The 25507-nt window shown below is 52.8% G+C and overlaps 1 protein-coding gene across 1 annotated transcript in view; it reads right to left on the bottom strand.

The window, feature by feature from the left end:
* The window catches only part of LOC143692444 (serine/threonine-protein kinase pim-1-like), a 29716-nt gene extending 5689 nt beyond the window's left edge, over positions 1-24027 (bottom strand). Inside the window, exon 1 of the mRNA XM_077172678.1 lies at positions 23973-24027. Within this exon, the coding sequence (XP_077028793.1) occupies positions 23973-24027 (55 nt within the window). The remainder of the gene's footprint in view (positions 1-23972) is intronic.
* Between the last annotated feature and the right edge of the window lie 1480 nt (positions 24028-25507).

The raw sequence follows: 25507 nt of genomic DNA, 5'->3' as shown, positions 1-25507 counted from the left end.
CTACCGATGTCTCTGGTGTCTCTTGTGCTGCACAGGCGCCCAGCCCAGGTGCCCTCAGTACCCTCGGGGCACAGAGAGTGTCTCCCCGCTGTCGGCCGTGTCGGGGCTGCCCCCGGTGTCTGCCGACTCGGGACTGGCCCAGGGTTCCTGAGAGGCTCCCAGAGGGACAGAAACAGCGCCCGTATAGGTAAACTGGATCGCCCTGGGATTTTGGAGGTAATTACAAATGGGCCCGAAGGTGTGAATTTTGGTGTCACAGATGAAGAACAAAACCAGCAACACGGGCTTATGAAGCTCCTCCTTCTGATCCCAACTGCCCCCAGAGGAAACGCGCTACGCTCTTTTCACTGACGGTTCCTGTCGCATCGTAGGGATGAACCGGAAGTGGAAAGCAGCCGTATGGAGCCCCACACGACAGGTCGCAGAGGCCACTGAAGGTGAAGGTGGATCAAGCCAACTTGCAGAACTCAAAGCCGTTCAGCTGGCCCTGGACATTGCAGAAAGAGAGAAGTGGCCAAAGCTCTACCTCTACACTGATTCATGGATGGTAGCCAATGCTCTGTGGGGATGGCTGGAGAGGTGGAATGAGTCCAACTGGCAGCATAGAGGAAAACCAATTTGGGCTGCTGAAGAGTGGAAAGACATTGCTACCAGGGTAGGGAGGCTACCTGTGAAAGTCCGCCATGTAGATGCCCATGTCCCCAAGAGTAGAGCCAATGAGGAGCACCAAAACAATAAGCAGGTAGACCAGGTAGCAAAGATAGAAGTGTCAAAGACAGACTTAAATTGGCAACATAAAGGAGATTTATTCCCAGCTCAATGGGCCCATGATGCCTCAGGCCATCAGGGCAGAGATGCCACCTATAAGTGGGCACAAGACCGAGGGGTGGATTTAAGCATGGACAGTATTTCTCAGGTTATCCATGACTGTGAGACGTGTGCTGCCATCAAGCAGGCCAAGCGAGTGAAGCCCCTATGGTATGGTGAGCAGGGGTCCAAGTACAAGTATGGGGAGGCCTGGCAGATTGACTCCATCCCACTGCCCCAGACACGCCAGGGCAAGCGCTACGTGCTGACCATGGTGGAAGCCACCACTGGAGGGTTGCAAACCCACCCTGTGCTTCATGCTACTGCTCAGAACACCATCCTGGGCCTTGAAAAGCAGGTCCTGTGGAGACATGGAACCCCTGAGAGGATTGAGTCAGACAACGGGACTCATTTCAAGAACAGCCTTATCAACACCTGGGCAAGGGAACATGGCATTGAGTGGGTGTACCATATCCCCTACCATGCACCAGCTGCAGGCAAAGTGGAGAGGTACAATGGACTACTAAAAACCCAGCTGAAAGCTTTGGGTGGGTGATCTTTCAAAAATTTGGAGCAGCATTTAGCAAAGGCCACCTGGTTAGTTAACACCCGAGGTTCCACCAACCGAGCAGGTCCTGCCCAGTCTGAGTCCCTGAATGTAATAGATGGCGATAAAGTCCCAGTGGTACGTGTCAGAAGTTTGTTGGGGAAGACTGTGTGGGTCAATTCTGCCTCGAGTACAGACAAACCCATTTGTGGGGTTGTCTTTGCTCAGGGACCAGGTTGCACATGGTGGATAATGCAAAGAGATGGAACAACATGATGTGTACCTCAGGGAGATCTGATTGCGGGGTGGGAATGATATGCAATATCACTGTTTGTTGGATGTTACTGCCATTGTCTGTACATTACACCATACAGACATGAGATAGAAGGAAATGTGTAAGTGTTGAAGGTCTGGGCAAGTGGGAGATGGAGAAGGAGATGTGCAAGTGTCGAAGGTCTGAGCAAGTGATAGATGGAGCTTTGAGTGAGTAAGGTGAAAGGGGTGAAATCCTGCCACTCTGTGGTATAGGGCATGGATTCAGTGGTCCAGTGTGGGGATGTGATGAGGGCATGATGGGTATTGCTTGTAAATTTTGGGGGAGCAGATGGAAATTTTGTGTGAATAAATGCATGATGTGTGGTAGTATGTTGATGACATGGGGATAAGGGGTGGAATGTCTTAGGGTGATGTTATGATGCTTGTATCCCCATTCATGTGTTCTGTTAATGTTGGATATTATGTTCTGTACCTTTAAGACCGGCTCTGAAGAGGGAAAGTTTTTTTTGGTTTTCTTATCAGCCTGGTGGGACACAGAGACTGCAGCTTTTGCTTTTGCTGCTTTTGCTTTTTGCTTTTGCTCTCTCGCTCTTGCTTGCTTCGCTTCTGCTTGCTTTTGCTCATTAGCTAGTTTGCTAAACTGTCCAATTTCTTCCTGGACTGTTTCTCCTTTCCTTTTTCTGACCATTTTGAACCTGCTCCGGACTGGGACCTGGGAAACACCAAGAGTCTGCACCTTGAGGCCTGCAGCAGCTGCCCCAGCGCTGGAGGGACTGAGAACAGAGTGACCACCCCCCAAGAGAGACTTTCTGAATTTTTCATCTTTTTTTCAGAGCGGTGTCATCCGGTATTGTTCATTTTGTGTGCTGAGGAGTGCTGTGCCTGTTAAATAAACAGGTTCTTTCCACTCCTCTCTGAGAAATCCTTCCCGAACCGGTTGGGGGGAGGGGCTCTGTGGGTTTGCTTACTGGAGGAGCCCTAATTTGGAAATTCTCCTCCAAATTTGCCCTAAACCTCGACAGGGGCCTTGTGATACCAAGGGACCATTGTGACACTGTGGGGCTCTGTGACACCAAGGGACCATTGTGACACTGTGGGGCCTCATGGAATCATGGAGAGCACAGTGACATTGCTGGACCTCATAGAATCAAGGGAACCATACTGATGCAGTGTGTCTCCATGGAATACAGGGATCATTGTGACACTGAGAGGCTCCATCAAACCAAGGGTCCATTGTGACACTGCAGGGCCTCATGGAACTGTGGAGACCATTGTGACACTTTGGGGTATCGTGGTACCAAGGGGCCATTGTGACACAGTGATACCCCATGGTCTCACAATGTTGCCAAAGGTCCATTGTGACATTGCAAGGCCGCACGGAACCTACTGGAGAGACCGTTAAGCAACTTCACAGCCTAAAGGAATCAAGAGGACATTGTGACACCAAGGGGACTCCTGAAACCATGGAGACCATTGTGGTGCTATGTTGGCGAATGGAATAGGCAAAGCATTGTGACACTGTGAGGCCTCATGGAACCAGTGAGACCATTGTGACCCTGGGGATCCCCAAAGAACCAAGAGGACCATTGTGATACTGTGGGGCCTGGTGAAACCAAGAGGCCTTTGTGACACTGCAGGGCTGCATGGAACCAAAGCTCCAGGGTTATATTGCAGGGCCTGATGTCATCAGTGGTCCATTGTGACACTGTGGAGCCAGAGGAGACCATTGTGACACTGCAAACCCCCAGGGTCCAAAGGTCCATTGTGACATTGCAGGGCTCATAGAACAGAGGAGTCCCGTGACATTGTGGGGGCTGTGGAACCATGGAGACCATTGTGACACTGCAAGGCCTCATGGAATACTTGGGACCGCTGTGACACTGCAGGGCCTTCTGGAACCTAGGAGTCATTGTGACACTCTGGGACCCCATTGAACCAAGGGTCCATTGTGACACTGCTGGACCCCATGGAATCAAAGCACCACTGGGACACTGCAGGGCCCCATGGAACCAAGGGGACCATGGTGATACTGCAGGACCTCATAAAAGCAAGGGAACACCGAACAGGTCTGGCTGGTCTGGCCTCCTGTTGACTGCCTGACTGGTCCAAATGACCCTGGAATGTTGAGGGTCTCTTCTCATCTGGTATTGAAACACTGGGGCTCTGTGCTTTCCTTCCCAATGGAAAAGAACTCTCCTTCTCCGCCAGGTACCCATGGCCAGAATTGGGAGTTCACCTCCAAATTTCCTTATATCCAGGGATTGTTCCAATAGGAATATTGTCAGGACAAGTCTGTCTTGCAGTGGTTTCACAAGTGTGAATTTTCCATCTGTCCCCAAACCACTGGGAAATGCTCCATGCTTTCCTTCCTATGGAAAAGAACTGTCCTGCTTCTCCAGGAGCCTACGGCCAAGATTGGGCTTCCACCTCCAAAATTCCCATAATCCAAAGACTGCTCCCAGACAAAATCTGCTATTCCTGACAAGTCTGGCTGGCCCTGGCCTAGTGAGTCTCTCAGCTGCCTTTCAAACATTGGGCTCTGGGCTTTCCTTCCTATGGAAAAGATCTGTCCTTCTCGGCCAGGTGCCCATGGCCAGAATTGGAGTTCCACCTCCAACATTCCCTAGTGTGACAGACTGGAGGAGATTGTTGGCTGGAAACATTTCATGTGTGGGGGAGGAAGGTGCAGGTCCAGCCATGCCCTGCCCTGGAAGCCCAGCCCTGCCCTGCCCTGGAACCCCAATCCCCCAGAGCCTCTATCCCAGCCCAGCAGTGGCTGCCAGTCCCTGGCACAGCACAGGCAATGCTCCACAGCCACCTCTGCAGCCCCAGCCCAGCTCCTGAGGGACCAAATGAGCCCAAGCCCCACCTGGGGGAAGGGCCCAGGGAGACCAAGGGCTATTGAAGGCTGACCACAAGGCAAGCACACATCTTGACCCTGCATCCTCTTGGAATTTCCATCTGAACTCTGCTGGAATCCAGGAGTTGCAAGCTCTGTGTGTGCTTCTCTCAATCTTAATTTTTTTTCTCTCGCTCTGAGAAAGAGGAAGAAAAATGCTTCTTCTATTTTTGTCCTCTTGCAAATTTTGATTAACATGAAATTGAACAGGCTTAGAGTTTGTGAAGTTGAATGGGCCAAATTAATGTTTTGAGAAGTGTTTTTTGTTGACTGAATATCCCATTAAAACTTTTGCGAAAATTTCTTTGATTTTCTAAAGTTGCCAGTAAAGGCTGTTTGGTTGTTTTGAGCTCTTGAGGATTTCCTGTCAGTATTTCTCCAGTGTGTCCAACTTAGGGTACAGAAACAATTGTAATTCCTCTTAAATGTCTCCTTGAGAGAGTTGTTTGGGGAATGGGAGTCAGGGCTTGTGTGTCCTGCTTGGCCCAGCCCAGGCAGGGCTTTCCCAGCCACATTCCACACTCCATTGCCCAGCTGGAGCCGCTGGTGCCTCTGAGTTGTGCTGCCCCAGCCCCAGGCACGCTCTCCTTGTCTGCCCATTCCCCCACGGTCTCTGGGCAGGGATGGCCTCACTGGGGGCTGCTGACATCCTCAGCAACTTGGAGGCTGCTGCTGAATTTCCCTGCTCCAGAGGCTTGTTCAGCCTTCAGCTCTTCAGTGCAGGAATTCAGTGTCCCAGGGCTCATGAACATTCAGAACACCTGAACAAGCCAAGCCTCTGGGAATCATTTGATTTAAGTGTTCAAATCTTTTGTGGTTAATTTGATAGACTTCAGTAGTGTCTTCAAAGTGAAGGCATTATATTTAAAAAGACAGTGAGAAAACATTTTTTAGGTCCGGTTTAGGATTTTTTCCTGTTCATAAGTCACTCTGTGCAATCTCCAATTGACATTGAATCCAAGTGCCTCCTCATGCAGTTTGAATAGATATGAAAATCAAGACCCTTCATGGCTGACAATCAATCAGACTCTGTCCCTACCCCTACCCCACCATTTCCCCCATCCAAGCCCTGGCACTCAGAGCAGCCTTGTGCAAATCTGAGCTCCCTCCAGCCCAGGCTGCACCTGCAGCTTTCAGCTCCTTGGCTCCAACTCCACCCTGCTTTACCTGCTTTCCTTGGAGAAGGAGCTGCCCGAGACACAGAGGGATGTTCATTTCTTGTCAGCCAGCAAAGCCAAGGGAAGGCACAGCTCCATCAAATGCCAAAGTCATTCTTCTCCCTGGCTGTGCCCTGCCCCTGATCCCCCCAGCCTGTCCTGTTTCCTTCATCCCTGCATTGCCAGCGACTCCCTGGGACAAGGGAGCTCTGCTCTGGGGATGGAGGGAGGGCCAAGTGCAGCCACTGGAGTGGGAGCCACAAGTCATCAGGCTTGTGTCGTCTGGGAGCAAGGAACTGGTGAGACTCAGAGGCACAGAAAGTTTCTCTTCATGGCCAACAGACCATGGCTGAACAGGACACAATTTAATAACACTCATGCTCTTCCCTGAGCTAAGTGTAATGTCCCAGGAGTGCCTGATGAGTGCACCATTCAGAAGTGATTTCCATACTAAAATTAATTTTAGACAAACGTGATCCTTTATTAGATGTAAAAACAATTAAGTTCTTGTATCAGGATGCTTGTCCTGGAGTGGGAGCAAAACAGCTCCAACAATTCCTGATTTGCAAAGCTGTCAGTGGTGGATGGAGAAGGGAGGTCAGGCTGCTTTTGGTGCTGAGGAAATGCTGAAAGCAGCCTGACTCATTTCAGCTCCTTCTGTCCTGGCTGATCTCCCCTCTTTCCCCTTCCACCCATTGGCTTTTGTCTCCCACCAGGCCCCCAGTGAAGAGCCTGGCTCTGTGTTCTCCATCCCCTCCTCGCTGGCACTGCCAGGCTGGGATGAGGAGCCCCTCAGCCTTCCCTGCTCTGGGCTGGACAAGCCCAGCTCCCTCAGCCTCTGCTCACAGCCCAAGGGCTCCAGCCCCACCTTGGAGGCCCTTCCCAGACCCAGCAGGGCCCCAGCAGCCTCTGGGCAAAAACCTTTTCCTGACATCCAACCTGAGCCTGCCCCGACTCAGCTGCAGCCGCTCCCTCCACTCCTGTCCCTGGGCACCAGAGGGAAGAGGTTCCCACAGCCCCAGCCAGGGACCCGCTCCCAAGGCTGCTGCCATGGCCACCAGGGCTGGCACCAGCTGGGATGCTCGGTTTCCACGGGCCGGGCTTCAGGAATGGGATTCCCCAATTTCCTGCTCCTGCTAAAACCGCACTGCCCTCGCTGCCCTCCCGCCTCCCATGGAAATCACAAAAGGCAAAGATCCCAGGCTGGGATAAGAACAATTTATTGGGAACAGCAATGAGATAAGGAACAAATGGAACAGAAACGATATTGATAACAGAAGGGATAAGTAAAACTATTTACAGAGAAAACTACGACATCAACAACTGGCTCTTCCTGGTAATGTATTTCCTCCTGCCTGGAAAGGACACCCTTCTCCTCAGGGGAGAGAGAGAGAGAGAGTCCCTTTCCTGCCCCTGGCAATGACCTGAGGTGGGAGTGAATGTAATGACAGGGCCATGGCCAGACCCTCATATTCTTCAATGCCAGCCAGATCCTCATATTTTTCAATACCACATCATGTCACTGCTAGGGCAGGAAAAGGGACAGGTGTCTTCCCAGCATGGATCACAGGGAACATGGATCACCAGGACTCTTCCCAATGTGGGTTCTCCCATGGGGAATGAAACTGGAGTGGGCATGAATCTGTTCCTGCAATCAAGGCATTTGCAGGCCTTCCCTTACTGCTGGCTCCGTTGGTGACTGGTCAAGTGAGAACTCTGGGTGAAGCTCTTCCCACACTGGGGACACTCGTAGGGCCTCTCCCCAGTGTGGATGCATTGGTGGGTGATGAGGGCAGAGCTGCAGCTGAAGCCCTTCCCACACTCCCCACACTCACAGGGCCATTCCCCAGTGTGGATCATCTGGTGGCTGATCAGGGTGCTGCTCTGCCTGAAGCTCTTCCCACACTCCAAGCACCTGTGGGGCTTCTCCGCATCATGAAGCTGCTCATGGACCACCAGCTCCAAGCTCTGGCTGAAGCTCTGTCCACCTTCCTGGCTCAGGGTGGGTCTTTCCTCCTCAGAGCACACTGGGCTGGGTTTGCAGCCCCTCCTTCTGTGGGATCTCCATGAATTTTCCTCCCTGTTGGATTCCTGTGCCCAGGAGTCACTCAAAATGGCCTCTTGCATGAGGTTCTGCCACAGAGATTTATCCTCCCCGGTCTCCATCCTCAGTTTCTTCCCTGGGCGAGGAAGGACAAGGAGAGAATGGGATTTGCCTCCATGCCAGAGGGAAGGGGAAGGAGATCCCCCCAGTGCATCCCCAGCAGGACGGGGTTGGCAGCAGGGTTGTCCTGAAGCCGGGGGCTGTGCTGGGCTGGGAGATGGAGCAGGAGAGAGGGGGAAAGGGGCACTGACTTCCTCCTCACCTGCCTGGGTATCCCAGGGCTCCTTCCTCTTCCTCGCAACCTTTTCCTCCATCCAGTCAAGGTTTGGGTATAGGAAATCCTGTTCTGGGAACCAAACAAAGGGCGCAGACATCGTCTTTTTACAGGATTTAAGGGAAACCTGGGGGAGAGTCTAAATCAGAATTAGAGTTTAATAAGATAATGAAGATCAAGGCAATGCTACAGAAACACTGCCTTAAACTGACAGAGTCAGGATATAACCTGACACCCTGTTGCTGCTCAGGCTGGTGGCAGCAGTCCCATTAAATGTTGGCTGCAGTCCTGTGGGAGTGATGAACGTGATTCTCTCCAAGCAGTGATCCTGTAGAAGGGTCTGGTCTTCCTCTGAAGGTCCAGGGGTGGTTCTGGAGCTCTTGTCCTCTGGGAATCCAGTAGGCAAGCTGCTCCTGGTGCTACAAGGCTCAGCTTATATCCAGGTAGGAATGCTTGGATCCTCCCCCTGGGCGGAGCATGCCACAATGGGATGATGGAATTTTATCAGTCCTGCAGTGACACTCAATGGCCCATTCCCAGAAGGTATCTCCCCTGGAGGGCGTTATCAGGGCTGAGTCATGGAAGAGATCAAGAACACTGCCCCACCTGTTTATAGCAGTTGATGAAGATGGGCATTGAAAACATGCATTTGGTTCCATCTTACATTGCAGCCTGAAACAGCGGGGAAATCCCTGCTCAGGGGGTGAACACCACCCCCCTTACCCAAACTGGCTCAGGTGTAAAACCCCCACCCTGGGAAGGCCACACACACAGGGGACAATGTCACACTTGCCCTGCCCCAGGGGTGGTCTGTGTCCCTCTCAGTCCGTGGCTGTCCCCCCTTTTCTTTTTCACAGGCCGGGGGCTTTGCCAAATCTAAGAATAAGTTTTTTCTTTGTCCCTGTCACCTTTGTGACATCTACACAGAGCTTTCCCTTCCTTTTCATAATCTTTTCATAAAAGAGGTATCCCAATGTATTGGGCTGAATTTCCACTTTTCTTATATTGGAACCTGCCAGCAGCTGAGCTGGAGCTGGGCAGGACCAATGGCTGTTGGAATTGCCACAAAATCGCTTCTATTGTCAGTTTATTAAATTTTGGGATTTGTTTGCGTGTTCACCACAAGTGACTTGTGGGAAGAGCAAATTCAAGGCATTTTCTGTAGGGTTAAGTTTGATTTCTGTCAAGAAACAACTTTACTTTGTCCAGTGCCCAGGGGATGCTCAAGGGGTCACTGACCCTCTTACACTGGGGGATGCTTGGGAGGGGCTTGGGGGGGTTTTCCCTGTCCCTATCACCCCAGGCCATTCCCCAGGGTGTCCCTGTCCCTGTCACCCCAGGCCATTCCCCAGGAGTGTCCCTGTCACCCCAGGCCATTCCCCAGGCGTCTCCATCATTCTCACCCCAGGGAATGCCTGGGGGGTCTCCCTCCCTCTCTCCCCTGTGCCAGGGGGTGCTCGGGGCAGTCTCTGTCCCTCTCAGCCCAGGGGATGCTCGGGGCTCTCTGTCCCCTGGCCCTGGGGGATGCTCGGGGGGTCTCCATCCCTCTGGCCTCAGGCAATGCCTGTGCAGGGCTGGGCACCAGGGGCTCTGTGTCCCTCTCACCGCTGAGGCTGCTCGGGGCTGGGGGGGCTCTGCCACCTTCTCACCCCTGGGGAGGCCGGGGGGGTCTCTGTCCCTCTCAGCCCTGCTGGGACCCCACCCAAACATCATCGGGGTCACAGGGACAGAGACACCCCCAAAGCCCCAGAAGGGCTGAACCTGGGATTTGGTTTGGGGCTGAGGATTTAGGAAGGGGCTGGAATTGGGGCTGGGCTTGGAGATGGGGCTGAGATTTGGATTAGAGCTGGGATTGGGGCTAAGGCTAGACATGGGATTGGCTTTAGGGCTGGGTTTGGGATTGGGTCTGGAGCTAGACGAGTCTGGGACTAGGATGTGATTGAATACAGAACTGTGAGTGTGTCTGAACGTGGAGTGAGATTGAGACCAGGAGCAGGGTCAGGTTTGGGACTGAGCTCACCCAGAGCAGGACAGGGGGGATGTCACTGTGGGAAGGTTTGGGGAAAACCCTGGATTGGGGAAAAACAAGGTGTGAATGCCTTCGGTTGGGGATTCCTCCCACCCAAGTCCATTTCTAGAAGTCACCTGATGTCCAAAAATCAAGAGTGAATAAAAGAAGTTCAGCAGGAGTTTCCCATATCCAGTCTCATCCCTCTGGGGTTCTGGGGGTCCCCCGTCTCAGGGCTGGAGGGGATCCCATATGTCCTGGGGATCCCCCCTCTCCAGGGTCCTGCTTTTGGATTCTGGGAGGTTTTGGAGTCCCTTGGTCCCCCTCTCCAGCCTCCCCTCAATCCAGCCACTTGGGGTTCCCCCTTCTTTCCACCGCCCTGTCCTGCTTTAGGGCAAATTTGGTTGAAAACCTCCAAAAGGAGTTTCCTCTGGAATGCAGATTCAGCAGCCCCACCCTCAGCCAGTTCGGGAAAATATTTCCTTGGAGAAAAGTGGAAAAAAATGCTTTATTAAACAGGCAAAGCATTCACCAGCACAAAAATTGAACAATATTAAGTAATAAACCTCCAGCTGCTCCAAAATAGATGAGAAACTCTGAAAGTCCTTCCTTGGGCTGTAGCTCGGCTCACTCAGTGTCTTATCAGTCTCTTATCAGTCTCTGATCAGTCCCTCCAGCGCTGGAAATGCCACTTCCAGCGGCCCAGGCTCAGCCCGGTGGGCCACAGGAGGGAGCTGCTGGTGGTGTTCTGGGTGTTCAGTGCAGAGCAGGTTTAAACAGCTCCAAAGAAAAAGAAAAACCACAGTCCAGGGAACTTCTCTGCCTCAGAGAGCTAAAAACTAACTAAAAGCAAAGGAGAGCTCTGTCCTGCCCTCTGTCCATCCAGGAGCCGGAATGTGGAGGAGTGAGTGCAGTGTATGAAAACAAACTGCAGCTTCTTCCTCCTCCCCTTGGCTCTCAGAACCAGCCTTAAAGGTGCAGAACTCATTTCTGGGCTAAAGGGACCGATGGGGCATGAGCATCATGAAGTCACCCCAGGACGCGCCCCTGTCAGGGTCAGGGGGTCCCGTCCCCGCCTCATCTCCGGGCTGCCGGGGGTGCCCCAGCTCCGGTATCGCCCCTTCCCCTCTCCCCGCCCCGGGGGTCCCCCGTTCCACAGCCCCGGCTCTCACGGGGATCCCCAAAACCAATGTCCCGCCCCGTCGGTACCGGGCCATCCCCACGTGGACCCCCCGGGACCCTCCCGAGGGGCGATCGCGGCTCCTCTGCCCCCGAAAAAGCTCCTCTTAGGGAGCCCGGAGATACCCGGGGCTCGAGTCCGGGATCTGCCGGCTCCCAACACTCTCCAAAAAAATCCTCCCGGACACCCCTGGCTGGAGCTGTTTGGGAATTTGGCTACTTGAGCTGAGCTTCTTGTGGGACTTTCAGCAGCATTGTGTTCCTCACTGTGGGGGGAATGAACCCTGTCAGTGTCGCTGGTAACATTTGCTCCCTTTCCTCCACTGATTTTACCAAACTTTTCAAGCAAGGACAACAAAATATTTTCTTTAAACTGGCCACCCACAACAGCCATTTTCCTCATCAGTTCTCCCATAAGATCCCCAGGAGGAAGGAGGGACTGTGTCCAAGTTTCCAAGAGTTCTTCCAGAAAGAGCCACAAAGTCCTCAGAGAAGGGAACCATGCTTTTGTCACAGGCACTTGGAGTCAGATAACAGTGCCCTGAACTCACTGTGCAAAAATAATGTCACAGTCTGGTGACCCGAATTGTTGGAGAGATTCCTCTGCCCTAATAAAGGTGCTAACGAGACCAAATCCAAAGTGGATTTTATGACCAGTAAATGTGAGGTAGAGAGAGAGATGGAAAAAAAGAGAAAAGGGGGAGGAGCAAGGGAGTGACAGGGACAGAGACCTCCCCTGGAGCAGGGCAAGTGTGACATTGTCCCCTGTGTGTGTGGCCTTCCCGGGGTGGGGGTTTTACACCTGAGCCAGTTTGGGTAAGGGGGGTGGTGTTCACCCCCTGAGCAGGGATTCCCCAACTGTTTCAGGCTGCAGTGTAAGATGGAACCAAATGCATGTTTTCAATGCCCATCTTCATCAACTGCTATAAACAGGTGGGGCAGTGTTCTTGATCTCTTCCATGACTCAGCCCTGATAACGCCCTCCAGGGGAGATATCTTCTGGGAATGGGCCATTGAGTGTCACTGCAGGACTGATCAAATTCCATCCTCCCATTGTGGGATGCTCCGCCCAGGGGGAGGATCCAAGCATTCCAACCTGGATATAAGCTGAGCCTTGCAAGAGCAGGAGCAGCTTGCCTACTGGATTCCCAGAGGACAAGAGCTCCAGAACCACCACTGGACCTCCAGAGGAAGACCAGACCCTTCTACAGGATCACTGCTCTGACAGAATCACGTTCATCACTCCAACAGGACTGCAGCCACCATTTAATGGGACTGCTGCCACCAGCCTGAGCAGCAACAGGGTGTCAGGTTATATCCTGACTCTGTCAGTTTAGGGCAGTGTTTTTGTATCATTGCCTTGATCTTCATTTTCTTCTTAAATTGTAATCCTGGTTTAGACCCTCCCCAGGTTTGCCTTCAAACAAGTACAAAATTCAATGTACTCATCCCTTGTTTTCTTCCCAAAACAGGATTTTCCATCCTGTAAACTTGGCCCGATGGAGGAGGAGGCTGGGAGGAAGAAGACGGTGCCCCAGGAGCCCCAGGCAGGTGAGGAGGAAGTCAGTGCCCCTTTCCCCCTCTCTCCTGCTCCATCTCCCAGCCCAGCACAGCCCCCGGCTTCAGGACAACCCTGCTGCCAACCCCGTCCTGCTGGGGATGCACTGGGGGGATCTCCTTCCCCTTCCCTCTGGCACGGAGGCAAATCCCATCCTCTCCTTGTCCTTCCTCCCCCAGAAAAGGAGCTGAGGATGGAGACCAGGGAGGGCAAATCCCTGTGGCAGAACCTCATGGAAGAGGCCATTTTTAGTGGCTCCACGGTGCAGAATTCCAACATGGAGGACAAGTCCCAGAGATCCTGCAGGAGGAGGGGCTCCAAACCCAGCCCAGTGTGCTCTGAGGAGGAAAGACCCACCCTGAGCCAGGAAGGTGGACAGAGCTTCAGCCAGAGCTCGGAGCTGGTGGCCCAGGAGTAGCTTCATGATGGGGAGAAGCCCCACAAGTGCTTGGAGTGTGGGAAGAGCTTCAGGCAGAGCAGCACCCTGATCAGCCACCAGATGATCCACACTGGGGAATGGCCCTACGAGTGTGGGGAGTGTGGGAAGGGCTTCAGCTGCAGCTCTGCCCTCATCATCCACCAACACATCCACACTGGGGAGAGGCAGAGGCCCTACGAGTGTCCCCAGTGTGGGAAGAGCTTCACCCAGAGCTCTGACCTGACCAAACACCAATGGAGCCAGCAGTAAGGGAAGTCCTGCAAATGCCCCAAGTGCAGGAGGAGCTTCGTACACTGCTCAGAATTCATCCCCCATTGGAGACCCCACGTTGGCCAGAGCCCTGGTGATCCATCTTCCCTGTGATCCATGCTGGGAAGACACCTGTACATTTTGTTGCCCCTACCAATAACATGATGTGGGATGGGAGAACATGAGGGTCTGGCCATGGCCCTGTCATTACATTCAGTCCCACCTCAGGTCATTGCCAGGGGCAGGAAAGGGACTCTCTCTTTCCCTCCCTGAGGACAAGTGTGTCCTTTCTAGACACGAGGAAATACATTACCAGGAAGAGCCAGTTGTTGATGTTGATGTTTTCTCTGTAAATAGTTTTACTTATCCCTTCTGTTATCAATATTGTTTCTGTTCCTGTTTGTTCTTTATCTGGTTGCTGTTCCCAATAAATTGTTCTTATCCCAGCCCGGGATCTTTGCCTTTTGTGCTTTCCATGGGAGGCGGGAGGGCAGCGAGGGCAGCGCGGTTTTAGCAGGAGCAGGAAATTGGGGAATCCCATTGCTGAAGCCCAGCCCGTGGAAACCGAGCATCCCAGCTGGTGCCAGCCCTGGTGGCCATGGCAGCAGCCTTGGGAGCGGGTCCCTGGCTGGGGCTGTGGGAACCTCTTCCCTCTGGTGCCCAGGGACAGGAGCGGAGGGAGCGGCTGCAGCTGAGTCGGGGCAGGCTCAGGTTGGATGTCAGGAAAAGGTTTTTGCCCAGAGGCTGCTGGGGCCCTGGCCAGGCTCCCCAGGGCAGGGTCCCAGCTCCAGGGCTCTCTGAGCTGCAGCAGCGTTTGGCCAGCGCTGCCAGGCCCAGGCTGGCATTGTTGGGGTGTCCTGTGCAGGGCCAGCAGTTGGACTGGAGGATCCTGATGGGTCCCTCCCAGCTCAGCCAATTCTGTGCTTCTGGGATCCCATCAGCCTGGGGATGGGGCTGCCAATGGTTGCCATGGCAACGGGCTCTGGCTGCAGGCCTGAGCTGGTGTCCATGGCAACCACCCCTGGCATGGGGTCTCCATGGAGCTGCCAAGGGACTGACCATAGCAACAGGGGGCTGGGGATGGTTGCCATGGAAACTGACCATAGCAACAGGGGCCTGGGGATGGTTGCCATGGAAACTGACCATAGCAACAGGGGGCTGGTGATGGTTGCCTGCTAAGGATCAGATTTGTCACAGGCCCTCACAGGGGTTCCATGGGATCTTTCCAAGAGTCTCCAGGCTGTTCCAGAGCTGCAATGTCACAGGCAGAGACAGGAGCTCCATGAAGACCTCCCAGGGCTTGCTGGGATGGTAAAGAGCCCTGTGGTCAGAGGCAGTCACAGCCATTCCATGGTGACACCCCGGGGGACCTTGGGCTGCAAAGGCATCCAAGTGTTTCAAAGGCAGATGAGAGGAGTCCCCTGGGTGGCCAAGGCAGCCAGAGCTGTCTCCCTTGGCAGATTTCATCTGGGAACAATCTCTGCACATATGGAAATTTGGAGGAGGAATTGCTATTTTGTACAGGAGCCTCTGGACGGGGGGACAGTTCTGTCGCAGGCACCCACGGGGCCTCCACAGTGACATCCCAGGAGTCCCCAGGCTGCCAAAGAGCCGGGATGGCCCAGACACTCACAGGGGTTCCTCTCATGGGCACAGTGGGAGCTTCAGGCAATGTTTAATATTACAGAAGCTCCTGTTGGGTCTCAAAACACAGAAAGGATTCCCAACAGCCCCCACAGATCCCCAAATGTCACCATTGAGTCAGAGATGACACAGACTCAGATCAGAAGGCTAAGGGTAGAAAGCCACCTGTTTTTTTAATCCTCTTCTTTTAGGCCTTGGTTTGCTACAGGTGAACCTCACTGGTCATTTATCCAGCACATTTCACATGATTGGCCAATTAAGACAACACCCTTCAGTAAACAACTTTATGGAAAAGAGCCAACTTATTACAGACATTTTTGGGGCAGCAGTTATTCATGCTTGTTTAATGTTGGGCCTTTCTGGGGGCACCCTGGATGGGGTAACCCTCCTATAGCAGTTCTGTGCCAGGTGAATGGAAATGCATGGGACTTTTTCAGTCTTCAGCTTCTTGTTTATTGTTATGTTTTCTAAAGTTTTGCATGCTGTGCCCACCAGGCTCAGCAAGCGGGGAAAACACCACAAAATGGCCCCACAGTGTACAGTTTCAAGGTCTTTGAAAGTTGTCTCATCCAATTAAGTCTTAAAACGTACATTATTTCTACTTATTTACCAATAACTTGTCCCTTAACTGTCCACATAACCTCTGCACTGTGCTTTCCTTGAGCAACCACGCTGTGCCACCAACAGTACAGGAAATGGAGCAGATAAAGAAGAAGACAGGGACTACACCCCAATTCCTCCATCTTGCTTCCTATCTACACCATACTAAAAATTCCAAAACCTAAATTTGTCACCCTAGTGAAATACAATACTACCCTCTGATCTATTTCACACTTTGGTAAATTCTAATCTGTCTCAAAGTCCTGGAAGTCCACTCCATGGGTGAAGGTTAAATGCAGTGTTTCTCTGGGGCTCAGGATCCCTCAGAGCAGACAGAGAAATATTCCCTGTGCCTTGGATTCCCACACATGTGGGAGTTCCCAGAAACATGTGAAGTTACCTAAAAATGTTCCAGGTAAGTAGAATTAGAAGGAGAAGAAATAGAGAACAACAGAAAGACAGAAGATCCATAGAAAGACACGCACATGGGCACCAACTGCTGGGGTTCCAGCATCACCAACAGAGGAACCCCAGGAGAAGGCAGGATCCAGACCCTGGGCTGGCCTCGTGCTCCGGCTTTTAACCCCCTGGGCCTTCATGGCCCTGCCCCTGGGGTGGGACTGCCAGTTGCTTGTCCAATCAGAGCCAGGGTAGCACCAGCTGCTGGTGTGTGATTGATTGATTGACAGCTGGACCAATCAGAGCTGGGTTAACATCACCCCCCCCCCCCCCCCCCCCCCCCGCTGTGTGATTGACATCTCTGCCAGGCCAGGGCTGGGGGCGGGGCTCTGTCCCACCACAAACCAAGGCCTGACCCGGCCCTGGCCCCACACGGGCATTCCGAGCATCCCAAGGTGTCTCGGGACATGGATCTCATCCAGCCTCTGACATTGACCACGGTGACACTACGGAACCTCATGGAGCCTTGGGTCAGTTGTGACAATGGAGATCCAAGGAAACGATGGTGAGACTGTGGAATCCAGGAATCGTGGAATCAAGGAGACCATTGTGCAAATCATGGCCCCTATGGAAGCAAGGATCAATGATCAAACTGTGGTTTGATTGTGATTGATTTAAAATAGAAACAAGGAGCCATTGTTTGACAGCGGGGCTGCGTGGGGCCAATGGACCCTTGTGACTCTGTTGGGGCTCATGAAACCAAGAAGCCATTGTGACATTGCCAGACCTCATGGAATCAAGGAGACCATTGTGACAGTGTGGGGACCCATGAAATCCATGGAACATGGGACAGGTCTGCCTGGCTTGGCCTCCTGGGGGCTGTCTGACAGGTCCCACTGAATTTGGCATGTCAAGGGCCACTTCCCATCTGACCGTGAAGCACTGGGGCTCCGTGCTTTTATTCCTATGGAAAAGAACTGTCTTCCTTGTCTAGGCGCCCATGGCTGAAATTGGGATTCCACCTCTAAAATTCCGTGTATTCAAAGGGTTAATCGCCAAAATAATCTACCAATACAGTCAAGTCTGGCCAGCCTTGGCCTCTGGTGGCTGCCTCTCATCTGCCCCTGCACCACTGGGGCTCACTTGTTTCCTTCCTATGGAGACCATTGTGACACTGCAGAGCATTGTGGAACCAATGGGCCATGATGACACTGCAGGCCCTTGTGGAACCTGTGACACTGTAGGAACTTGTGGAACCAAGGGGAACATTGTGACCCTGCAGGGTACCATGGATCCAAGGGGCCACTGTGACACTGTGGGGCCTCATGGAATCAAGGACATCACTGTGGCTCTGTTGGGCCGCATGGTCCCAAGGGGCCAGTGTGAAGCAGCAGGGCTTTGTGGAACCAAGAGGCCATTGCTGCATTTCAGGGCCTCATGGAGCCAAAGGGCCGTTGTGATCCTGCAGGGCACCGTGGATCCATGGAGAGCATTGTGGCATTGCAAGGCCCCATGGAATCATGGAGACCATTGTGACCCTGCAGGGCCTCATGGAGGGAAGGGGCCATTGTGACACTCTGGGAACTTGTGGAACCAAGGGAATCATTGTTGCACTACTGGACCGCAATGGAACCAAGGGGCCAGAGCAAAGCAGCAGTTTGGGAGTTAGCCTGGCTGTAACTCAGAGTCAGCCAGATTTTACCCCGGAAGAACTGGACGTGAGTTTCAAGCCCTGGGAATCATTTGTTTAACTTAGGGTGAGCTTGAGAGTTCCCCAATAAGCCTTTGGTGTTTCTATGCTAACTTGTCCAAGTTCTATTCTCCTATTGGTTACTTGTTTCCCTTATATGGAAACAAGGATTGTTCCAGAGTGTTCTATCCCCAAGTGTACATGTTGTTGCTTCTCCTTTTTCTCAGGTCTTTGGATCCTGCCCCTTGTACTGTGCTCAATTTCTCCATGTTTATTGTTTTTCACCCTGTTATTAAAGTTCTTTTTGGGCAACTCCATCGAACCCACACCTTTTCATTTTCCCCACCCTTGCCCTGAAGTCAGGGAACCAGAGAGGTTTGTCACAGCCACCCTCATTGTGACCTTTGGCGGCCAAACAGGGACCATGACACTCAGGGCTCCCTGTGTCAGTCACGTCAGCTGGGGTTGGCTGATGGATAGGCCAGTGCTCCCTGGGATTTTGGATTGTGCCCGGCCCAGTGGATTCATCGTTGCTTCAAGGGACCTTGCACAGGATCAGCAGGGACAGCGACAGTTTCACCTGCATAGGATTGCAGGTGGGTTTGGGGAAATGCAAGACATTTATTGCCCATTTTGCCACTGTGTTTTTACAACATGCACCCACGTCCCATAATTGACTTGGGGTCCTCCGGTGGCTCTTCCCCATAAGGCAGAGAAAGAGAAAAATGGGCAGCCAGATGTCCAAAGTAGAAAGGAGCATATATAGGTGCTTTAATTCTCACTGATCATGACAAAATATTTTCAAAGAAGAAATTAAAATCAATCATGAGGAGGATCATTAAAAATTTTCCATATGCCTCTGCTGATGAAATCCATACCACTGAATTTTGGGACTCATTGGGAGTTAAATTGTACAACCTTTCAATCAAAAGGGACCCCATTGCACCCTGCATGCTCCCCATCTTCCACACTATCCTTGAGACCCTTCACCAGCAAGCAGTGTGTTGAAAACTCAATCCGTTGGTCACTCCTAACTCGGGACCTCCCCTCAAACCTGCCTTTCTCAGACCTTCTATGATGCTCCAAGATGGCAATGGCCACGCTGTCTTGGAGCATCATGCCCTGGAGACTCAAGATGGAAGGAGCCTGAATGTGGCTCGGGAGCCGGAGCATCCTCCCTCCATCTTGGCTCCTCCACTTCCTGCTACCACAGCCTTCTCTTCCGCCCTGAATGAACCTCCAGACTCCACCCCCACAACTGTGGGTCACACCCCCACTGTCAATCATTCCACCTTCAACCTGGGCCATGCCTCCAGAATTCCAGCCCTGGAAGTCCGCCATCCTAAATCAAGGCCCGGAACGCCTGAAAAAATGGCAGTGGCCTTTGCCTCACCCTCCAGCAACAATATAACCCCATAATCACAGATATTAAGCCCAACTGTCACACTATTTCTGATCCAAATGTTTCTGCTCCAAGTTATTCTTCCTCCCCAGAAGACAGTTTGGATTCCTCAGAGCCACCTCGCCCCTCAGCCCCAAAAGATCCCTAGGACAGGATCCAGAAAGAAGCAGTTAAGGAAGGAGACTGGCAAATAGTCTTGAAACTCCACATTGCCCTGGGATGTTATGAAAGTAGGGGGCAGAATCCCAGGTGTCAGCCATTGGTTTATGGGGAAATCAAGGATCTGTGTAGGGCAGCTAAAGACCATAGGAAGGACTTACCTTGTTTTAATGGCCTAATGAGGGCCATGTTTACAGCACATGCTTTAACCCCCTATAATTTAAATTATATCATGACCAGGTGGTTGTCACCTACAGAATACACCCTGTGGGAAGGGGCATGGAAGTGTTTACTAAATCAATTAATAGCAGACTATGCTAATAATGAGGCAAGGGTGGAATTGACAATCAACCATCTAGCTGGAGAAGGACAACACAGCCGACCAGATGATCAAGCAGCAGGTATCCCCAGAGAAGTATTGGATGATATCAAAGAGATGGCTTTGAAAGATTTAATCCAGGTATTGGATGGTAGCACCCCCAAGTTGGACTACCTTGGGTGGCTGCAGCTAAAGCTTTAGGGCAATCAGACCATCCTGGGTGCCTGTTGAGTAAGCAAACCAATGCTGCCTCCCTCACATTGAGTGGCTGCTCTCAGACACAGAGACCATCAGACACGCCACCTTGCAGAACAGCGATAGAGTTTTTACTCTAGGCACATGGGCATGGCTGTGTAGACTCTGAGGGCATGTGCTGCATGAACCTCTCCAGCCACAGCGAGTCAATCCACAAGAGCATTCAGGTACTGAAGGAAGGGTTCAAGAAGCTTCAAGTGGAAAACAAAGACTGGTTCAATAAACTCTTCCAGTCCAAGGGACTAAAGGGTTGGATGATGCCGAGCTAAAACAGGACGATCAATTATCTTAGAGGTTGTTGTTGTATTGTTAATTGTCCCATGTTTGTTTGGATGCTTTTAGAATGTCTTACAAAATACTTTCAGTTCCATCTTTGTGTTAAAACAGAAAGGGGGAAGATACCCAACACAGGCTCCTCATGGACTCCTTGGAGGAGAGAACTGGAGGCCAGGATGGCCCAAAAACCTCTCAGAAACTCAGTGTGGGAAGGAAAATTCTTTAAAGTACCTAAAAGTATTCTTAAATCCATAAAATACCTAAAAATCCTTGAGTATCTCAAGGCATTAATGAGCCCCACTGAGTGTCAGTACAAAGCTCTCCAGGGACTCGTTAAAGCAGATAATTGGGACCATGATTGCATAAACCTCTGACAGAGTCTGTATCAAAAGGGCAACACAAAGTACCTTAAAATAACTGGAGTACCCTGAAGTATTAATGAGTCCCACTGAGTGTTGTTACTGACAAAGCCTCTCCAGGGACTAATTACAGCAGATAATTGGAGGCCATGATTGCACAAAGCTCTCAGAGACTGCAAGGCAAAAGCCAAAGCCAAAGTCCTTTGAAAAAGCTGCAGTCCCAGCAGGGAGCATGAAGGAGCCCCCAGGGCCATTGCTGAGCAAGGCTCCCCAGGGACTCCTTGCAGCAGATCCTTGAGGCCACTGGGATGTGGGCTAGGGGGGGATGCTGAGGGCAGCACAAGGGGCTGACAGTGCCCAGCCTGGCTGGGGCTGTGCCAGGAGGCCCCAGGGCCTCAGGACAAGGTGTCTCCTCCCAGCCCTTGCTGGCACAGACCCTGCTGTGCCCCAGGGCACCAAGACTTGGCTTCTCTTTGTCCCCACCTGTCATCACTGCCTGCAGTTCTCTGCTCTGCCTGGGGCCTGGGGACACTTGCTCAGTCGTGTCCCTCTCTGGGACCCATTAAAAGTGCAAGAAAGTTTGGAGTTGGATTCTGCCTTGGAGTTCTGCAGAGGTTTCTTCATCTCCCTCTCAGGGACTGATGTTCAGGGCCTGAGCACAAAGCCCCAGAGGCTGATTAAAGTCCTTGTGCTGTGTCTGTGCTGCTGAGCTGGGCTGGGCTCCTGGCACAGAGGCAGCTCCTGCTCACCAAGAAGAGCTTCAAAAGCACATTTCTCTGGATGAGCAGCTCTTCTGCCAGCCCAGCAGGGCTGGGGCACTGCCTGCAGCCAGCGCGGGCACAGCCCAGAGGCACAGAGAGCTTCAATCAGTCAGGGCTGGGAAGGGGCTGAGAAGTGCCTGGGGCACAATCACTGCCAGCCCTTGGCACAGGAACCTCTGGCTGCAGGACAATGCAGCTGCAGCTCCTGGAGCCATCTCCTCAAGCTGGAACATGCCAATGCCTGCAGAGCCTGTGAGTACATTCTCTGCTTGTCTCTTGTGCAGAGCAGCCAGGGGTGCCCAGGGCTGTCCTGCAGAGCAGGGTCCTGCAGCCCAGGGCGCTGTGCTGGGGCAGGGACTCTGCTGCCTGCCAGGGACAGCTCTCAGCCAGCCCTGGCAGCTGCTGCCAGCACTGGGGGACAAGATCTGGCTGGGAGGAGACAGCTGGTGAGGCTTGGGAGTGTTCTCCTTGTGTGGGGAGGATGCTGCATTGTTCAGGACTGCTCCCAGCATGGCATTGAACTGCAGAACATTTCCAAGTAGATTATACTTGGAGCATGGCAAGGCAGGGGCTGTATAAAAGGGAAAATCCTGCTTTTTTAAACTACTGCTCTGGGTTGCATGGATGGGAAATTGCACATTGATATTCAACTCTCAGTTCAGGTTGAGAAAACCAAAAATCCATCAGATGTAATAAACCAGGCAATGACAGTAATCACCACAGGGCCCCTCACAGGCAGTATCAGTGTTGCTTTTCCAGCCTCCTCAGGGTTGCTCTGGTGTTGCCATCAGAGCCTGCAGAGCCAGAGCTGCCCCTGGGCAGTGCCAGAGCTGGGAGGGCTCTGCAGGGCAGAGCTGAGCCCCCAGGGCTGGGCTGGCCTCTGGCAGCACTGGCAGGGCCCAGCCCTGGGCACAGGGAAGCAGCTGCTGGCAGGGACAGCTCCAGGCAGCAGAGCCCTGGGCAGGCAGTGGGGGGAAAGTGCCCCCAGGCTGTGCTGGGATATTTCGAGTCCTCTCCAAACCCAACTATTCCATGATTACTTTTTTTACAGATCCCCATGTGCAGCCCCAGAAAATGTCGAACAGCAGCTGCATCAGGCACTTCCTGCTCCTGGCATTGGCAGACACGCGGCAGCTGCAGCTCCTGCACTTCTGCCTCTTGCTGGGCATCTCCCTGGCTGCCCTGCTGGGCAACGGCCTCATCATCAGCGCTGTAGCCTGCGGCCACCACCTGCACACGCCCATGTTCTTCTTCCTGCTCAACCTGGCCCTCGCTGACCTGGGCTCCATCTGCACCACTGTCCCCAAAGCCATGCACAATTCCCTCTGGGACACCAGCAACATCTCCTACACTGGATGTGCTGCTCAGCTATTTCTCTTTATGTTCTTCATCTCAGCAGAGCTTTGCCTTCTGACCATCATGTGCTATGACCGCTACGTGTCCATCTGCAAACCCCTGCACTACGGGACCCTCCTGGGCAGCAGAGCTTGTGCCCACATGGCAGCAGCTGCCTGGGCCAGTGCCTTTCTCAATGCTCTGCTGCTCACAGCCAATACATTTTCCTTGCCCCTGTGCCATGGCAATGCCTTGGGCCAGTTCTTCTGTGAAATCCCTCAGATCCTCAAGCTCTCCTGTGCCAAATCCTACCTCAGGGAATTTGTGCTCATTGCTGTTAGTGCCTTTTTAGCTTTTAGCTGTTTTGTGTTCATTGTTTTCTCCTATGTGCAGATCTTCAGGGTTGTGCTAAGGATCCCCTCTGAGCAGGGACGGCACAAAGCCTTTTCCACCTGCCTCCCTCACCTGGCTGTGCTCTCCCTGTTCATCAGTAGTGCCATATTTGCTCACCTGAAGCCCCCCTCAATCTCTTCCCCATCCCTGGATATGGCAGTGACAGTTCTGTACTCATTGATGCCTCCAGCCCTGAACCCCCTCATCTACAGCCTGAGGAACCAGGAGCTCAAGGCTGCAGTGTGGACACTGATGACTGGATGCTTTCAGGAACATCAAACTGCTGGAAAATTTCTCCAAATCATTTATAACAAAAGTAATATTTGATACTTCATGTTGATTTCATTTTGGATGTTCATTTCCTTTGTTTTATTTTTCTCATATTGTTGACAAAGAAATGTCAATGTTTGTGCCATTTCTCATTTTGTTTCTTTCCATTTTTCCTGTGGCCACAGATTGTGTCGGTGAGGGGCGGCACTCCATGTAGCTTTAAAGAAACTAAAGGATCTCCCAGCAAAGTTTTTTCCAGAGATGCCCTTGTGTTGCCTTCTCTGGAGCTGCAGCAGCAATGTCTGTGTGCAGAGCTGGGGCAGATCAGTTCTGGCCCAGCAGCTCTGCTCCTGCTGGCCACACCATTCCTGATCCAGGCCAGGAGTCATTGGCCTTCTTGGCCACCTGGGCACACTGCTGCCTCATGTCCAGCCTGCTGTCCATCAGTCCCTGCAGGGCCCTTTCTGCCTGGCTGCTCTCCAGCCACTCTGGCCCCAGCCTGTAGCACTGGGCCCAAATATGAGGGCCTGGCCATTGGATTTGTTAAACCTCACCTTGTTGGATTCATCCCCTGGATCCAGCCTGTCCAAGTCACTGTGCAGAGTCCCCTGACCCTCCAGCAGGTCAACATTCACATCCAGCTTGGTGACATTTGCGACGATGTCCATGGGGTTCCATTGGTTCCATGGGACCCCTCAGTGTCACAATGGCCTCTTGGTTACACCAGGCCCTGCACTGTCACACTGGTCTCCTTGGTTCCATGGGGCCTCAAAATGTGACAATGGTCTCCTTGGTTTCATGGGGCTTCACAGTGTCACAATGTTCTCGTTGGTGCTGCAGTTTCACAGTGGCCCCTTGGTTCCATGGGGCCCGAGGGTGTCACAATGGCCCCATGGTCACACGAGGTCCCACACTGTCACCATGGTCTCTGTGGTTCCACAAGTCCCCTCCGTGTCAGAATGGACTCCTTGTTTCCACGAGGCCACACAGTGTCACAGCATTATTCCAGATCCCTTGAGGCCCCATCGTGTCACAGTGGCCCCTTGGTTCCACTGGGCCCTGCAGTCTCCCAATGGTCCCCTTGGTTTTGCAGTGTCAAAATGGTGAAACCCCTTGGTTACACAAGGCCCTGCAGTGTCACAATGGCCTCTGTGGTTCCACGAGGGCCCAGAGTGTCACAGGGCACTCCCTGGTTCCATTTGGCCCCACAGCACCACCATGGATCCCTGGTTCTGTGGGGCTGCACGGTGTCAGCATGGTCCTCTTAGTTCCAGGAGGCCCTGCAGTGTCACAATGGCCCCAGAGTGTCCCAATCATCAGAGAATGACAGAATCAAATAGGCTGGAAAAGACCTTTGGGATCATCAAGTCCAACCAATGCCCCAATACTGCCTTGTCACCCAGACCATGCCACTAAGTGCCACTGGAGAGGGACAGTGACTCTGCCACCTCCCCCCTGGCCAGCCCATTCCAGTTCCCACTCACCCTTTCTGTGAAGAACTCCTTCCTATTGTCCAGCCTGAGCCTCCCCTGGTGCAGCTTAAGGCTGGGTCTTCTTGTCCTGCCCTCCAGCAGATCCACACTCACACCCAGCTTGGTGCCATCTGCAATTTGTGAATGCTGGACTCGATCCCCTCACCCAGACCATCAGTGAAGATATTAAACAGGACTGGGCCCAGCACAGATCCCTGGGGACAGCACCAGTGCCTGGACACCAGCTGGGTGCAGCACCATCCCCACCACTCTCTGGGCCCAGCCTCCAGCCAGCTCTTAAATCTCCCAGCCAGGAGGGAACCTGCCCAAGCCGTGGGCTGCAGCTTTTCCAGGGAATGCTGTCAGAGACAGAGTCAAAGGCTCTGCTGGAGTCCAGGCACACAACATCCACAGCCTTTCCCCCATCCACAGGTGGGTCACCTGGGCATAAAAGGAGACCAGGTTGGTCAGGCAGGACCTGCCAGCCCTAAATCCATGCTGGCTGGCTCTGATCCCTGGGCCATCCTGTGGGTGCCCTGTGATGGCACTCAAGGTGATCTGTTCCATAACCTTGCCGGGCACCCAGGTCAGGCTGACAGCCCTGGAGTTCCCCAGCTCCTCCTTCCAGCCCTTCCTGGGGATGGGCTCACACTGGCACCTCCAGTGCTCTGGGCCC

Source organism: Agelaius phoeniceus (genome assembly GCF_051311805.1).
Source record: "Agelaius phoeniceus isolate bAgePho1 chromosome W unlocalized genomic scaffold, bAgePho1.hap1 SUPER_W_unloc_1, whole genome shotgun sequence".
NCBI classification, from domain to species: domain Eukaryota; kingdom Metazoa; phylum Chordata; class Aves; order Passeriformes; family Icteridae; genus Agelaius; species Agelaius phoeniceus.
Note: the sequence above shows the minus strand (reverse complement) of the source record. Positions and strands in the feature narration are given on the sequence as shown.